This window comes from Nomascus leucogenys, chromosome 22a (assembly GCF_006542625.1).
Source record: "Nomascus leucogenys isolate Asia chromosome 22a, Asia_NLE_v1, whole genome shotgun sequence".
NCBI classification, from domain to species: Eukaryota; Metazoa; Chordata; class Mammalia; order Primates; family Hylobatidae; genus Nomascus; species Nomascus leucogenys.
This window is the reverse complement of record NC_044402.1, coordinates 78,790,809-78,808,262: the sequence shown is the minus strand read 5'-3', so window position 1 is coordinate 78,808,262 and position 17,454 is coordinate 78,790,809. Positions and strand designations below refer to the sequence as shown.

General features: G+C 39.2%; 1 protein-coding gene across 4 annotated transcripts in view; it reads right to left on the bottom strand.

Moving 5' to 3' along the window:
• The window catches only part of OSBPL6 (oxysterol binding protein like 6), a 209,065-nt gene that overhangs the window by 3,922 nt on the left and 187,689 nt on the right, over positions 1-17,454 (bottom strand). For all 4 annotated transcript variants that reach the window (XM_030802339.1, XM_030802340.1, XM_030802341.1 and 1 more), the window contains 9 exons: positions 12,788-12,875; positions 12,018-12,271; positions 11,119-11,256; positions 9,762-9,825; positions 8,155-8,233; positions 6,139-6,283; positions 4,069-4,213; positions 2,749-2,875; positions 815-937 (listed from right to left, as the gene is read on the bottom strand). In XM_030802339.1, the coding sequence (XP_030658199.1) occupies positions 815-937; positions 2,749-2,875; positions 4,069-4,213; positions 6,139-6,283; positions 8,155-8,233; positions 9,762-9,825; positions 11,119-11,256; positions 12,018-12,271; positions 12,788-12,875 (1,163 nt within the window). The remainder of the gene's footprint in view (positions 1-814; positions 938-2,748; positions 2,876-4,068; positions 4,214-6,138; positions 6,284-8,154; positions 8,234-9,761; positions 9,826-11,118; positions 11,257-12,017; positions 12,272-12,787; positions 12,876-17,454) is intronic.

Sequence of the window (17,454 nt, the reverse complement as noted above, 5' to 3'; positions counted from 1 at the left end):
TAGGGCCAGGGGGAGAGGAACTGAGGGCAGGAACAAATTACCTCCTGGCAGGGGTAGGAAGTAAATAGCCCCCAACAAAGTATATACAAATACTGTAACTAAGAGCTTCAGGTCCCAGACCCACAAGAATCATTTCTCCTTTACTAAAAGTATGCAATATCAGTAGCTCTAAGAGCCCCTACCGGGCCCATGTCCGAGGAGGACACTTTAGACATCTGAAAGGCAAGGCTGCATTTCTACCCCAGGGCAGTCATGAGAGGACAAGTCTAAAGGAGATAAGTTTACCCTGAGCTTTTCGTCCTGGCTCTGGAGGGCAACAGATGGATTTGGAAACCTCAGATTAATCTGTGTGATGTATATATAATCCTGCAAATAATCCTGTAATAATCACATACTATCATACCACAGAGAGACCAAATCCAAACACACACAAGCATTGTGTGATAGAAATAAAATGAAATCCTAATAAAAGCCAGGATGATCTTGTGGGCAGTGGGGTCCGGTTCAGTCCCCTGGCTAAGGGAGTGGGAACCAGTTTCCACCATTCTAAAGAGTGCAGCTGAAGGACAAAGAGCCTTCTGGGTGGGATGCTCACTCTTTTCTGCTGCCCATGAAAAGAGAAGAGCTGTAGAAAAAATTTCTTTTTATAGTTACTAACTTTTCATAAGTGCAAAATCGATTCAATATTTTCACTGCCAAAAGCAAAGATATCAAAATCCATTTACCCATTTTATTTTCATTTAACTGGAGTTTCTCATGGCCTGTGGCAACCATTTGCAAAACATGAACTTGCTATGGGAGTTAACTGACTTACTTAAAAAATTTTGGTATATGTTCAAGATTGTTTTCTTCCATATATCGTCTCCGAGATCTCTGGAGTTCCTCTACTCTTTGCTTCTCTGATGCTGCAGCTTCTAAATTTCCTTCTTCCAAAAATCTAAGAAGAAAGCAGTTGATATTTTAACATATTATCCTCTTTTCTGGGGGAAAAAACCTCATTTGCACAAAATTGTTTTCTAATTGCTATGAACATAAAATACCGCACAGTAACAGACGGAGTCTTGCTCTGTCACCAGGCTGGAGTGCAGTGGTGTGATCTCAGCTCACTGCAACCTCTGCCTCCCAGGATTTACATATTTTCTATGTACATGAACTGAATTATTATAATAAGCAATATCAGTGAAAGGTGGGTGGTTTGGCCTTGAAGACTTTTCTATGCTGTCTAGGGTTCTATAACTTGAGATTTTCAGGATGACTGCAGAGTCCAGGGGGAGAAGAGCATGAAGTCATAGCCATGTTCCTTTTCCATATTATCAGAAAGCTTTTGCTAAAAGGCCATAGAATGGAGGGTGGTAACTGGCTATTCTCCATCTATTCTGAGAACAGGCTGAGAGGGAAGGAGCTTTCCTGTTTTACTGGAGAGGGTAAAACTGATGAGAAAAGAAAAGGTAATGGGGAAAATTACAAAAGGCCACAGAATGCGAAATGAATAGTAAATGAAATTCAGAAAAGGAAAACTGAAATAGAATTGAGAAGGAAAACGCAGACTGAATGGTGACTTACAAATGCTCACATTTCAAAATGAGAGCAAAGAACAGGAATATAATATGCTATACATTGTACAGGAAGTTTATTAATAAATTTGAATGTCAAATAGTGAGACAACATGTTCTAGAGAGAAAGGGGAAAATATAAGAGAATTAAATAGTGGAACATTCAAAACTGAGAGCATTTTGGCAGATGGCAGATAAAGCCACAAATACATGGGAAACAGAAAATTGATCTTGAGTGGAATTTGTATGGCATATAGAGGTTTTGGGAAAAGTAAAATGAATTGCATAGGAATGGACATCATGAGTTCAGAACTACATAAGAATAAAAAACTAAGAACACAAGGTATTAAAGGTACTGTATTTTGAGTATATCTCATACCCTGTGGGATCAAAATCACATTGAGCAAATTGCAGACTTGCACTCAAAGCATTTGTGAGTGCCCCTGTAACTTATCCTATTATTCTTCAGTTTAAAAGATACTCCATGTTACAGAGTTATAGAAATAAAGAGGTCAAAAACACTGGGTAAGGACTGATTATATATTTAAGGAAGAGTTCACAAATTTGCAGACCTTTGGTAAATTTTAGGGGGAGGGAGAAACTTTGTTAAAAAGCATCTCTGTTATCTTCTGTGGGGAACTATGTGCTGAGATAATCTGTTATGATCATTCTATGAATACTGCTTTTCCTAGCATAGAAAACTCAAATATTGCTGAGTGAATAAGGGAATGAAGAAAGGACTGAGTAAAAATACATGATGGTAGTAAAAATAAGTCACAATGACCTCTAAAGCCCCAAGCCATAATAGTCTGCCTTTTTTTTTTTTTTTTTTTTTTTTTTTTTTTTTTTTTTTTTTTTTTTTTTTTTTTTTTTTTGCCAGAGTCTCTCTCTGTTGCCCTGGCTAGAGTACAATGGTACAATCATGGCTCACTGTGGCCTCAACATCCTAGGCTCAAGCAATCCTCCCACCTCAGCCTCCCTAGTAGCTGGGACTTTAGGCATGCACCACCACACCCAGCTAATTTTTAATTTTTTCTTTTTAAAGATATAGAGTCTCACTATATTGCCCAGGCTGGTCTTGAATTCCTGACCTCAAGTGATCTTCCCTCCTCAGCCTTCTAAAGTGCTGGGATTATAGGAATGAGCTACTGCACCCAGCCATAGTCTGCATATTAAATACCACTGCCATCCTCACCTTTGATCTGGCCGGAACCGGGCATCTGTTGATGGAAGGAGATCTTTTAGTACTGGATCTAACTCATTGAGCTCAATAGCAAACCTTGTGAAGCCATAGTACAGCTCATAGTTGGTTGGCATGGAACCTGGAAAGAGGCCAATGAACCACTGTGAGAGGCAAAAGGTTTATGGAACTGCAAGAAGCTGACTTACCCTAGTGCTTAATACTCACACTAACACCAAATTTGTAGTCATAAACACAAGATTATACATTTTTTCAAGTGAATGAAAGTGGTGATATTCCTAGGTAGGAAACTTTGTGTTGATGATCAGAATTGACAGATTCATATATTTAATACAATCCTGTCTTTCAAACAAAACTGCACATATAGTAGTCTTCATCAGCTAAACTACTCCATACTATTTCTCTTGAATATTCAATTGGTCAACTAAATACTATGGCAATTAACTACGAACATTAAGAGTTCACCAGAAACACTTGTTTGCTTCCTTTTAGAAAAGAAAAGTATGCAGATCTAAATTAATATTTTTTGCCACTTTTTAACTAAACTTGAAGGCAGGATCTTTGTATGTCTTGCTCATTGATATATCCTGAGCTCCTGGAATAAAGCCTGATGTACAGCCAGCACTCAATAAATAGTTGCGGAATGAATAAACTAGCCACTCTACCGGCAGGAAATTTAAATACTCATTGATGTCTCTTAGGAAACTAACAACTAATTTTAGTTAGGGATTAACTAACAAAATTCCAGTGACAATAAATGTCATGTGGATACTTGTTCCATTTATACTTGATATTCAATATATGCTAATGTGTTATCAGAACTCTTTTGATGTCTTTTATTAAATGTCAACATATTGCTGCCTCTTGAGGCTCAAGTGAAAAGATCACTTATTCTGGTGAGTTATTGAATTTGTGGATTATAAATGTTTGTAGTCTTTGTTTTATTAAGGCAGAAAATAAATAACATGAGTAAGGTTTTAAGTTTGTATACTTCAATTATCTAAAGTCTTTAATAAATATACCTAGCTTTTCAAATGTAGGCATTACACTTTGAGCAATTTTTCATGAAGCCCAGTCTCTGACTGCCTGTCAGAGATTTGGCCTACATTCTTTATTATGAAATATCAAATATTGGGGCTTATGTATAACTTCTATGTTAAGTATGAATGTAACTATAATTGCCATAAGCATCTACGCTTTTAATCTTACTCTTAAAGAAAACATAGTATGAGTTGGATAGGATGACCTGATATTCCTTTCCCTTCTGTTGTCCATGGTGACCTACTGTTGGCAGAACACTCAGGCCACTCTCACCTGGTCTCCAAATGCACTTTGCAGAGGGGGCCACACCACAGTAGAGTCCTTCATGCCACTTTCCAAACAGCCGGTGCACCGCCTTCCCCTCCTGATCTATCACCACCCCCTGGACTTCATTCATGTTAGAATTCCAATAATTCACCTGGAAAAACCAAACCCCAATTGTGACATCTGATGGCTTTAATAACACCATTCCCTGTATTTTCCATATAGAAAAATTTCTTAGCCTTGAAGTCCCTTATTCAAACCATTTTCAGAAATACAGAAATCTCAAAACGTTTTATATGGAGGGCTGGCTTTCTAAGAATTAGCTTAACTTTCAAGAAAGGAATGGTCTCTAATCCACGCATAACATGGTAGCATATCACAGAGAAGGCTCAGTTTCTATCCCAAGAACCTAATATTAATTTCTAAGCTAGCAATTTTTTTTCCTCTTGTTTTGAATTTTCCTCTTGCTCATGGATTTTAATAAATTTCAATTGGCCATGCTGCAGAAATTGTTTGTGAAGTAATTTTCATAGTATCTATAAATGGCCAAATTTTATCAGGAGGACCCTCATGTGGCCCTTCCAGCCATACTCCTTCCCAAGGGATAAGAAGTCTATGGGAGTTTGCCTACCTGGACCCCATGATTCCCCTTCCAGATCAGGGCCCAAGTATACAGAACCCTAGAATTCCTTGTCCAAGGAGCTCCAAGCTTATTCCACAGCTGGCAAGGCCCTTTTCCTTGGATTCGTGCAACCAAGGGCAGACTACCCACCAGCGTGTGCACCTTTAGGTCTGAAGAGTGGCCAAGGGTGGCTGTTTGTGGGGGTGTGAACAGAGCTTAGATGTATGGGCTGGCCTGCCTATATATGTGTGTATGAGGCCCCTTGCAGTCAAAACAGAGCCAGAGGTGGGGAGAAAGCAGGGAAGGCTGTGGGCCAGGACTGGCTGTCCTACATTGCCAGGGTTACAGCACAGAGTTCTGAAGGGTCCAACCTGGACTCACAGGCTTTGTTATAAAAAGTGTATTTGTCAAGGCAAAGAAATAGAGCACATTCTATTTTATAGCTTACAGGCTTGATTTACATATTTTAGTTAATTATACAGGCTCTGCAAGTGTTAGAGACAGGACTGCACTGCAGCTTCTCATAGCCTACAAAGCCAAATGTACGTATTTACATCATCACCCAGCCAGAGCACATAGTGATCTTGGCTCTTCAGTTCTAGGTACCTTATGAGTCTCTAAGAAAAATGGTAGTGAAAACATTTTGGGCTAAAATAAAGATACTCAATTAAAATAAATACAACCTTCCAATATGGCTTAAAAGAATTTAACTGAGAAAAGAAAATATTAGAGTCTTAAGACTCCAATATGTTACCTGTTTACCATATTAGAATGGGATCATGAATTGAACAGGTAAGGTAGCTGGGTGGGGTTTCTATACCATGTTGAATTCTGTAGCACATCCAAACAAACATGGCGGTGATACTGAATGTTCCACTTCAGACCAGAGAAACTGCGGGAAAATGGTGCTTTTTGGGCATTTCTATCCCAACATATTTTCTTGTTAATGAGGCTAATTTTTCTTGCTGAACTTATTTGAATTATAACAGTGGCAGGGTTGGATAAGCATGTACTGACTGGTGGTGATCATCTACATGACTACATCAAGTGTCTTCAGAAAATGACAACATTATAATGAGTTCCCAAAATTCAGATTACTTGAACATATAATCAAGCAGGAAGAGAAACAGAAATATAAACCAGAAGATTTATAGTCAAGAAGTGTTTTCTGGAATTTTACTCAGTGAAAGACTGACTGGCTACTTCAAAAGAAAATTCTTTAAAAAGAAATGTGTTTTTTTCTGTTTTAGATGATGCCTTTTTTGACCTCCATATGTTCAGAAACTTGCATGCCTTGAGAAATTCTATCAATTTGTTCTGCTTTCTTATCTAAGATGTCCGTAAGGACCAATGATACAGGACAGATTCACTTGCTGCTATTTAAGGTGATTATTCTATTTCTTCTTTAACAAACATTTTATACTTATTTTCCTTTACTGTTGTATGATAGCATTTACCTTGACAAATGTGAGTTTGCAAATGCAAACACTGCTTTTGGTATTTCTGATGGTTATTTCTCCATAATGTTCTATCCATCTTCTCCCACTGAGGATGTTGTGTATGCAAGTGGTGACTTTATTCCACACATAGTAATCTCCATACCTAGTGAAGAATGTAACACTGATGAAAAACAACCAAGGTCACAAATACATATAACTGTTTCTGCTAATGAGAATATTCTTTGGCCAAAGCTTCCTTTTCCCTCATTTTCCTCCCATTTCTGTCTTGAAATTCTCTCTGTGGTCATAAGTATTTATGATGTGGTTAATTCGCTTAAGGAACATTTAAGTGCTTTCTATGGGCCAGGTGCTTAAGTTACAAAGTGGAACAGGGCCTGTTTCCTGCTTTTCTGGAGACAAAAGTATGGGAGGGTAGATGCCTATGCAAACAAATACTTAAAATATGCACATCATCAGAACACAGAAGGAAGAGTTTTTAGTCCTTCAATCTGCCTGGAAAGTGGGATGAGTGTAAGGAAGACACCTTAGAAGAGGCTGGGTTTGGTGTAAGCACAGATGGCAGATAAGAGGGCACTATGGGCTGGGGAAAAACATCCACAAAGCCACCAAGGTCAGAAGAGCACAAGGCATCCAGGCCTGTGAATGCTGTGCTCCGAGTGAGTGCGGGCGGCAGGACGCAAGGCAGGAAAGGTGTGATGAGGCAGAGCCAGGGAGGCCTGCAGGGACGTACCAAGGAGTCTAGATTTACCCTGCAGGCAATGGGCCACCGCAGGATTCCAGGTAGGAGGGAGGCACCACAGAGTGCATCGAAGAAAGATCACTCTGGAAACACTGTTTTGTACTCCAGGTTTAAGACCTCAGATGTGAATAATTCTTCGGGAAAAGAATGAAGAGCATACTAAGATGGCACAAATCTATTACAAATTCTGGGGAGCAAGGTTACAGAATTTCTGCTAAGAAATGAAATGATATAGCTTCAAATCACATTTAAGTTTGTATGTTACATATATTTTCAAATGAAATGTTACATCAACATAAAAAGGATGCTTCTAAGTTTCTGCAAAGTTTATGAATTGGTATGATGTAGGCACCATATATACCTAGGAAAACTCTCTTCCTTATACATTTTCTTTTTTTTTTCTTTTTTGAGATGGAGTCTTGCTGTCGCCCAGACGAGAGTGCAGTGGCACAATCTCAGCTCACTGCAATCTCCACCTCTCAGGTTCAAACAATTCTCCTGCCTCAGCCTCCCGAGTAGCTGGGATTACAGGCATATGCCACCACACCCAGCTAATTTTTTGTATTTTTAGTAGAGATGGGGTTTCACCATGTTAGCCAGGATGGTCTCGATCTCCTGACCTTGTGATCCGCCTGCCTCAGCCTCCCAAAGTGCTGGAATTACAGGCGTGAGCCACCGTGCCTGCCTGGCCTACATGTTCAAATATTCAAAGTTTATTTTGTGGTCCTAGGAATACCTCCCTCTCTTCACGTTCTTCCATATCCAATTCACCTGGAAATTCTGTCATTCAAATAGATAAAACTGAAGAAACAATCAAGTCCTTGGCCTCAGTAAAAATTCCACTTAATTTAAAAATATTTAGAGGCAGTATCCTCTAGAACACAACCATAAAAGGATTTCATCACTCTTCTTTGATAAAATACTTCCTGGATCTAAGATGAACTCAAAAGTGAAACTGAATTGTATAGCAAAGAAATGGCTAAACAGGAGAATCTTTTATATAAAATCAAACTAGCATGACGACCAGGCCATGGGAGGTACCTGGTGGTGTTGACTGAAGAATGGAGGATGTGAAGAAATAAACAGGAAGCTTTGCTACATATGCTTAAGTTCTCATTTGTTTTTGTGGGAGTCTATTCTCAAAACTTTGGTGAAGGTAACAGAAGTTTGGGTATACAGAGAAAGAAACCCTTACCATCTTCTAGAGTTTAAAATACCCATTTATGATTTAGAAAAGCAGACAAGAGGCCAAAAGGGAAGTGTGAGTCACCTACTTTGGAAGCATGACATTCAGTGTTCCAACAGGCAGGATTTCCATCGACTTCCCCCAGAACTTGTTTTTCCATCTGATATCTAAATGACATAGGGAGAGGACAAGAAATACATACCCCATATCTAATCACTTCTTCTGTAAAAACTAACTTTTGTATTACACTTTATGAAACACTTTGGAATGACAACTGATTCTATATTGCTGATTTAGTATGACAAGTGCCTGCAAATGGCCCAAGGTGAAAATATTAACTGTGAACCAAAAAACAAACAAACAAAAACAAACAAACTAAAAAAACCCCACTATCTATGTTTCTCTATAATATATGCTCTTTATTTGTTTTCAACTAACAGAGCTGGGAGAAGCCTGGAACAGTGTGTACTGTGTGTGTGCGTGTGTGCATGTGTCTCTGTGTGTGTATTCACATTTTACAAACAAACATAGACTCTACTGTGCTTTAATGTCCAGACAGCAATAAAGGTTGTTATAAGTTTTAACTAAGTGGTAAAAATAGTTAACAAATATATCAAGCATAAGAGGTATACTAAAAATAATTGGAGTATAGCAATACAATTAATTTATATATACATTTCCCCCCGTCAAAGACATATAATTTGGGATTACAGTTAAAAAAAATCTCTAAATACAGATAAAATAAGATTTATAAAATAAGATTTATGAGAGAGTGGGATTAACTTAATGAATGTATTTATACTGGTTGTTAAGATATAGGCTAGGGCCCAGCACTTTACCTCACACGATGGCTTTACGTTTTACATGTGGAAACTTAGATTTATTTGTGCATTTGTGATAACCACCTGGTTCCATTTTGATGAACTATGGGAACTTCATGCCATCTCCACAAAATGCCTGATTCTTGGTGATGACCAAGAAATGATCTGTCATATTTTTGCAGTAAAGTACAGCTACAGTGTTCTATCATTTTTATGTATTTTCAGGTTAAGAAAATGCTCATGAGAAGTCATTCTGTGAGTAATGAAGCACCCTTCCAAACATGAAGGAACTATTTACACTTAATGTTCACATTTACATAAATATCCTTTTCTTTGTAAAGGAGTTTAGAAACTTTTTTGTATTAGGCAAGCTTGTAACATTCTGACTTAACTAAGTAGAGACTTCAATCGAAACTCTTGAGCCCCAGTGAGTTAAAGGCCAGGAATTACTGTAATGTTTGCATATCTATTTAGATTATGACCATTGATGATGTCTCATAGAGCCTTCCTTCAGAATTAAAATGTCTTTGCACACCCCCAAGAACCAAGAAGACAGGAGATGGAACCTCCATGTTACAGATGCAGACAATGAGGAACATGAGATAAAGTGGTGGCTCTCCACCGGCACAGTCCGCATGGAGCTCTGCTATTCCATACAGCATTGTTTCCAAGATAAGCAATCTCATCTCCTAGCTGAAACTGTTTCATGTTGAAACCAGGAATTTCGATTTCTCAAACTGAGCTCTGCACCAATTACCAACACTCGCTGAGTTCCAAAGGTAGAAATCTAAACTGAATACAATGTCCCTTTGGAAGCCAGATCTTTTTTCATAGGCTCATACATTTGATTTTAAATTATAATTGAAATACAAACCTTGCCAAAACACAAAATTCTTTGATTCACAGTGACAGGCAGAAATGGGTGGATGATGGCTAACCTGGTAATTAAAAACAAAAAAGAAGGTAATATCAGTGTTAAAACTTCCACATGATCATCCATTTCTCTTACCGAATTATTCTCAAAATGTATAAGTAAATCTGTAAGACTTCATGCTTTAAAAACACTGAAAACTTATACAATTTAGAGGGGAAATGATGCCCATAAGTGAAGTGAGTTCCTTCCTTCCTTCCTTCCTTCCTTCCTTCCTTCCTTCCTTCCTTCCTTCCTTTTAATTATACTTTAAGTTCTGGGATACATGTGCAGAATGTGCAGGTTTGTTACACAGGTATACACGTGCCATGGTGGTTTGCTGCACCAACCAACACATCACCTACATTAGGTATTTCTCCTAATGGTATCCCTCCTCTTGCTCGCTACCCCCCAACAGGCCCCATGTGTGATGTTCCCCTCCCTGTGTCCATGTGTTCTCATTGTTCAACTCCCACTTATGAATGAGAACATGCGGTGTTTGGTTTTCTGTTCTTGTGTTAGTGTTCTTAACTGTGTGAAAAGAAAATAAATCTCAGGACCACCTGCCTCCCATTTTATTCCTAAAAAAGATAGCTACAAAGATTTTTTTTTTTTTTTTTAAAAAGGCTACCTCTCTCCCTCACAATTTGCCCACAAGGAAATTCTTTGTGGGCCTCAAGATCTTTACCCTAAAACAGTTCTGTTGAATTTCAACCTGGCAATGTACATTGATAGCTTATCTTCACGGGTATGGGACAAAGGATTGACAGAACTCAAAGTCACCCTTCTGCTCACCTGAGACAAATGCATATCTGATTACTTTCTCTGCCCTACTGTCTATGTAAAAATGCAGATTCACAGAGCGAGACTGAGGCATAAGTGACTCTCTCTCTACCACCCTCTCACATGTAAATTGTGTATTCAGTGAAAGGCTGATCAGAGACCCAAAAGAATGCAACCTTTCTTATCTACCTATGACCTGGAAGTCTCCATTTCCAAGTTGTCCCACCTTTCTGGACAGAATAAATGTACATCTTACATATATTGATCGATGTTGCATATCTCCCTAAAATGTATAAACCCAACCTGTGTCCAGAACACCTTGGACACATTTCGTCAGGACCTCCTGAGGCTGTGTCACGGGTGTGTCCTTAACCTTGGCAAAATAAACTTTCTAAATTGATTAAGACCTGTCTCAGATACTTTGGATTCACAACTGGTATCATAACCCATCCCAACAGATTGTTATTGAAAGGCTGCTTTCATCACCAAACTGCCCTCTTACCTATATAGAAACCTCACTGAGTCCAATGGCACTTACCTGTTCTGAGAAAAAGCGGAATCCCTTGTCTTCTCTAATGCATTCATAAGTCTCCCCAAGGACTGGGTTGAATGGCTTACTTCCTGCTCTGAAATAGGTGGAGCAATATCCTGAAACTGCAAATGCGGCAACGAGAACCTGTTAAAACATTGAAGAAAAGGGAATAATATAGGAGAGACGACTGCTGGGTCTGTTTGTTCCTCATCCCTCCAGATTTTATACACCCCATGTGGATAGGTGTTGATTTGATGACAGTTGCATTTCCTATTGTCTGCACAGAATTTTTATCAACTCATAGGGAAAAAAACAGGTAAAATTAGGTAAAACTACTCGCACAAAAACCAGCAGGCCACTGAGGTGAGGCATTTTTCACCCTTCCATCCAACGTCATGAGTATCATGGAGTTCAAAGGTTCTGAAACCCAGTTTATCAGTTCTGCCACAGGCATGATCTTAGCCTCATGTGCATGAGGATTGTGGTTGTGGGTGCTTTTCAGAGGGCACGGCATGTTTCCCGCAGCCATATGGGGTAAAGGGTGAAGTATAAACAGAAGTTATTTTCTCAGACCTAAGTTCCTGAACAGATGGGCTATCCTGACATTCAGGAAAAACTGATAAAGTGAGGCAAGGTGTGCCTTCAACCTCTAAGGAGTATCAGACCTTTACACCTTAACTTTAGAAACACTCTAGACCAAGGATAAGGCACAAAAAGTGTGTCTTCCTGTGTTGGTGTCTGGGAGGTTTTGGCCTTGCCTGATTTATGCAAACAGGTCAATTCCTCTTTTACTATGCAGTGAGAATATTATGCAAATGCCAAATATATCATAATGAATTCTGGCTTAGCCCAGGTCTAGGGTTGGCAAATCCCTGAGGGGCGCTGCTCTGTTAGTTATTTATTACCATGCGCTCATACGGATCATCAGTTTCCGAAGCCTTGTCCAGGAGCTCGCTGTATTCCATTTCCTCGCAGAGGTGCTGCAGGGTGTTGAGAGGCTCGTTTAGCTCCACAGGCATAGAGACTTTAGACAGGTCTTTACCAATGTTGTTCCTCAAGATATTCCACAGGTTAATGTTACTGGTGTCAGGACAAGGAGCTGGCAGGCATGTTCGACGCCCATTTCGGAAGGCCCCTCCTGTAAGCTCCCCATTCAGGACTGGAAGAAGGAGAGTCACAGTGAACGACACTTTGCTGTTCTGATTTCACAAAATCAAGAAGGGAAATAACTTTCAAATAAATCTGATTTTGAGACATTTCATGAGTCTTCATTATATCCTTTCAAAAGTAAATGGAATTCTTTCAATGCAAGGTTGCTAATAAATGCAGAAAACAACAGTGTATAGTTTTATAAATAAGGCATTAAATACACTCAAATATTATTCAAGACAAGACAGGCTAAGTTTTAAAAAATTAAATATATTTAATGAGAAGGACTCAAGCTGTTGATTTGAGAAAGAGGAAAAACCTTTTCTCTTAACCATTTACCTAACGGATTTTTCAAACATTTACCTCAAGAGATTATACAAAATAGAATGTATTGAACAATCAGCTGCCAAAAGAACAATTAGCGGGGGTGGGGGTGGGGTGGGAGGGGGAATGCCTGTTCATTAAGTCTTCAGTGTTGCAATTTGGCATGTAGATAGAACAACCTGGAAGCTCAAATGATGCATACTTTGCCGAGAAATATTGTCTGCAACACTGGTGTTGTCTTCAGATATATTATCACTCACATCACTGATGTAAGACTCATCATCTGAAGCCTAAGGAAGGGAAGAACATACAAGGATCAGAATTCTTTTTCAGTTTTGCAAGCTCAGATAATCAAGTGATTAAAAATAACAAAATATTGTTCCAGTGAGAAGCAGAGGTCCTAGAGGGAAAGGTATTTGACATATGTGCAATGAACACTTGAGGGTCTCAATGAACTAGGATATAGGATCGCTAGAAAGGAGCCTGGTCTTTAGCTCCTTGTCTTAGTAGGGGCAGGAGGGCGGGGGAGACCAGTAAAGAACCAGAAATATTTTAATATAATAGACTAAGAATGTTTCAGGTTGGTGCAAGAGTACTTGCGTTTTTGCCATTACTTTCTTTTGCACCAACCTAATACCTAAGAGAAGGCCCTATGACTCTACCTTAGAGGACTCAGGAGAGGCTGCCCAGGGGGCAATATTTAAACTGGGTGTTAGAGAATGAATAGGAGCTGCCCAGTTATTAGAAGGGACAGAAGCACACGAAGAAGAGAGATCGTGCAAAGGTAAGGCCCATGAGAGCAACATTTATCCCAGGAATGCAAGGATGTTGAGAGTGGCTGTGACAGAAGGGAAAGAAAACAAGAGGGCTCGACAGTGAAGGGCTTTTCATGCCAACAAAAAGGGTTCATATGCAATCCTGAGTTAGTAAAACCAACAAAAATGCACAGGATGTTGGAGTCAGATTTGGTTTTCAGGAAGATATTTGGCAGCTTTCCCTAGGGAGGTCAGATACTAGGATGCTGCGTAGATCTGGGTAAGAAATACAGCGTAGTAAGCTGGGTGTGGTGGCTCATGCCTGTAATCCCAGCACTTTGGGAGGCTGAGGCAGGCATATCACAAGGTGAGGAGATCGAGACTATCCTGGCTAACATGGTGAAACCTTGTCTCTACTAAAAATACAAAAAATTAGCTGGGTGTGGTGGCACGCGCCTGTAGTCCCAGCTACTCAGGAGGCTGAGGCAGGAGAATCGCTTGAACCCGGGAAGCAGAGGTTGCAGTGAGCTGAGATCGCGCCATTGCACTCCAGCCTGGGTGACAGAGGGAGACTCTGTCTCAAAAAAAAAAAAGAAACACAGCTTAGATTCAGATGGCCTCTGTGACAATGGGGAGAGATGAAAAGTGAAGCCACCCCTGCAGGAGAAAAATGTGAAACTAAAATGAAACACAAATTAAAAGAAAAATGAAATTAAGAAACAATGTAATACTAAAGGGACTTAGAAACAGAGCAGATCAGGAAAGAGAGGATAAGATAGAACCATCAGAGGAATGGGAAAACTAATGACTTTCCTGTAGGCAAGAAAGCTGCTGATACTTACTTCCTTCAAAATGGAAACAATGCTGTATTTTTTTCTGAATATAAAACATTCTTATTGTAAAAAATTAGAAAACAGGTAAGAGTAAACAGATGAGTATGAAAATTACCCATCAGCCCATCACCTATAGGAAACCACATAACATTTTGGTGAGTATTATCCTCCAATTTCAAAATGACTGTACAAACATATTGACACATCTATCTTTATATACTGAAAAAGGAGATCAGTTTACATATTGCTTTATAGCATTCTGAATACATTTTCATTATAGTAGCTACAGCTACTTTATTTGGAAAGGCAACATATTTCATTATATGATTATAGTAAGGAATTTAACCAGCATATAGGTGGTTTCTAACATTTTATTATTATAGACAATACTTGGATGAACATCCTTGTAAATATATTTTTGTAAATCTGCCTGGTGATTACATTAAAATTTATTTCTGGATCAGATGGGTCACTTTGAGGCTTTAGTTCCATGTTGCCAAATTGCTCTCCTGAAAGACTGGATTAGTTTGTTCTCATCAGCAATATATGGGAACATCATCCATCTTTCTACATCCACTTAAACACTTTACACTATCCATCTTTTTTAGTATTTACCTAGTATACATAAAAGATCACTTTTTTTTTTTTTTTTTGAGACAGACTCTTACTCTGCTGCCCAGGCTGAAGTGCAGTGGTACCATCACAGCTCACTGCAACCTGAGCTCATAACTCCTGGGCTCAAGGGATCTTCCTACCTCAGCCTCCCAAGTAGCTGGGACTACATGCACACACTCCCATGCCTGGCCAATTAAAAAATAATTTTTTTTTTAGATATGAAGGGTCTTGCTATGTTACCCAGGCTTGAACTCCTAGCTTCATGCAATCCTTCCACTGCAGCCTCTCAAAGTGCTGGTATTATAGGTATGAGCCATTGCACCTGGCCAAAAGATTGCTTTAAAGTTTGAATTTCATCCTTTATGAACTCATTTTCTTATCGTTCACACATTTTTCAGTTTGACATATAGATTACATTTTTCTTAACTTGCATTTTTAAACTTTGTTTATGCCAATTCTTTTGTCATGTAAAAATTTTTAATTTGTACGTAAAAACAATTGGTCTTTGTCTTTAAGGTTTCTGGATTTATTGCTAATGTTTTAAAAATTAGGGTTGAGAAGAATTCATATATTTAGGGAGAACAGTGATGGACAGAATGATTGCACACATGGATGAATAATGGTAATTTTGTTTTTGCATACAGAGTAAGCCCATAAAGATGACAAGTTGCGAATAGAATCTTTTTCTGATTCATATTTTCCCACTGCAACTGGTTCCCACAGTTCCTATTGACTGCAGCAGAGCTGAAGGTTAAACCATCAGGCTCATGAAAAGCCAACTTCTTATGCTTGAAAGCAAAAAAAAGTAAATCAGACTCCTCTGTGTGATTTCTCTGAAAAAAATCTAATCACACTCAATTATGTTTGAGGAGACAAATGTCTACCTAAACCAAATTCACATTGCATGCATGTTTATTGTTTGAACGTTTGTTAAGAAAACACTCATGTTTATCCTACAAACAGCTATAAAGTCTATTCTTCGATTTCTTTTCTTTCTTCTTTCTTTTCTGTCTTTCCTTTTCTGTTTCTTTCTCTTTCTTTTTTCTCCTTTCCTTCCTTCCCTCCTTTCTTTCTTTCCTTTCTCTTTCTCTCTCTCTTTCTTTCTTCCTTTTTCTTTCTTTCTGTTTCTTTCCCTCCCTCCTTTCTCCTTTTCCTCCCTCCTTGTTTCCTTCCTTCCCCTCCCTCCCTTCCTTTTTTCCTTCCTTCCTTCCTTCCTTCCTTCCTTCCTTCCTTCTTCCTTCTTTCCTTCCTTCCTTCCTTCCTTCTTTCCTTCCTTCCACTCTCTCTCTTTCTTTCTTCTTTCCCTCCCTTCCTCCCTTCCTTTCTTTCTTTCCTTCGTTCTTTTTTGATACAGTATCTCTTTCTGTCACCGAGGCTGGAGTATAATGGCACAATCACAGCTCAACACAGCCTTTACCTCCTGGGCTCAAGGGATCCTCCCACCTCAGCCTCCTGAAGGAGCTGAGACCACAGGCATGCACCACCATGCCCAGCTAATTATTTTATCTTATTTTTTTGTAGAGGTGTGGGCTCCCTGTATTGCCCGGGCTGGTCTCAAACTCCTGGTTCAAGCAATCATCCTGCCTCTGCCTCCCAAAGTGTTGGGATTACAGGCATGAGCCACCATGCTTGGCCTTCCTCTTCAATTTTTAATCTCTCCCAAACTAATATATCATAGAAATGATCTGAAATCACTAGTGTAAAATAATTCTACAATAATAGTGGGCCTTGAGTAAGATGTATACATGTCACATGTGTGCAGTAGCTAAGGCTGGGCTATCTTGCTGTGGTCCATTCACGCTACCCTGCACAAAGAGCCAAGGCTCTGCACTATCATAATCAAACAGTTTGTCCTCCGCCCCGTGGTTAAGAATTCCTGGAACCAAATATTTCTCTTTACAAACTTAGGGTTTCAAAAGAGTTCAGAAAATATATATTTTTCCTAAATGTGACCAGGCATGTAGCATTGCAGAAACAAGTTCAAAAGCAAAGGCAAATAGATTTTTGTGGAAGCAAGAAGAACATTTTTTAAAAGAGCAGAGGATTCATTCAGTAAAGTGCATTGGTAAATAACATATAAAGAGGATTTTTCCCTCAGCCATGGAAAATGTTAATGTAAGACAGCTAATGCCCAGATGTTTCTCAGAATAATCATTATAAGCATTTCTTCCTTTGCTCAGTTAGCAGATATTTATTGAGTACCTGCTCTGGGCTCACCAGAACTGTTTTAGTGCAGGAGACACAGTGGTTAAATATCTGCCTTCATGAAATGTATGTTCTAGTGGGGCAGACACACAACAAATGAAATATAGGAAATATATATATATTTAAGATAGTGATAAGCATGAAGGAAAAAAAAATGAGGAAAGAGGGATACAAAAGGTCAGAGCAGGCCAGGTGTAGTGGCTCACGCCTGTAGTCCCAGCACTTTGGGAGGCCCAGGCAGGTGAATCACTTGAGGTCAGGTGTTCGAGACCAGCCTGGCCAACAGGGTGAAACCTCATCTCTACTAAAAATACAAACATTAGCCAGGCGTGATGGTGCACGCCTGTAATCCCAGCGACTCGGGAAGCTGAGGCAGAAGAATTGCTTGAACCCGGAAGGTGGAGATTGCAGTGAGCCAAGATTGCACCATTGCACTCTAGCCTGGGTGACAGAATGAGACT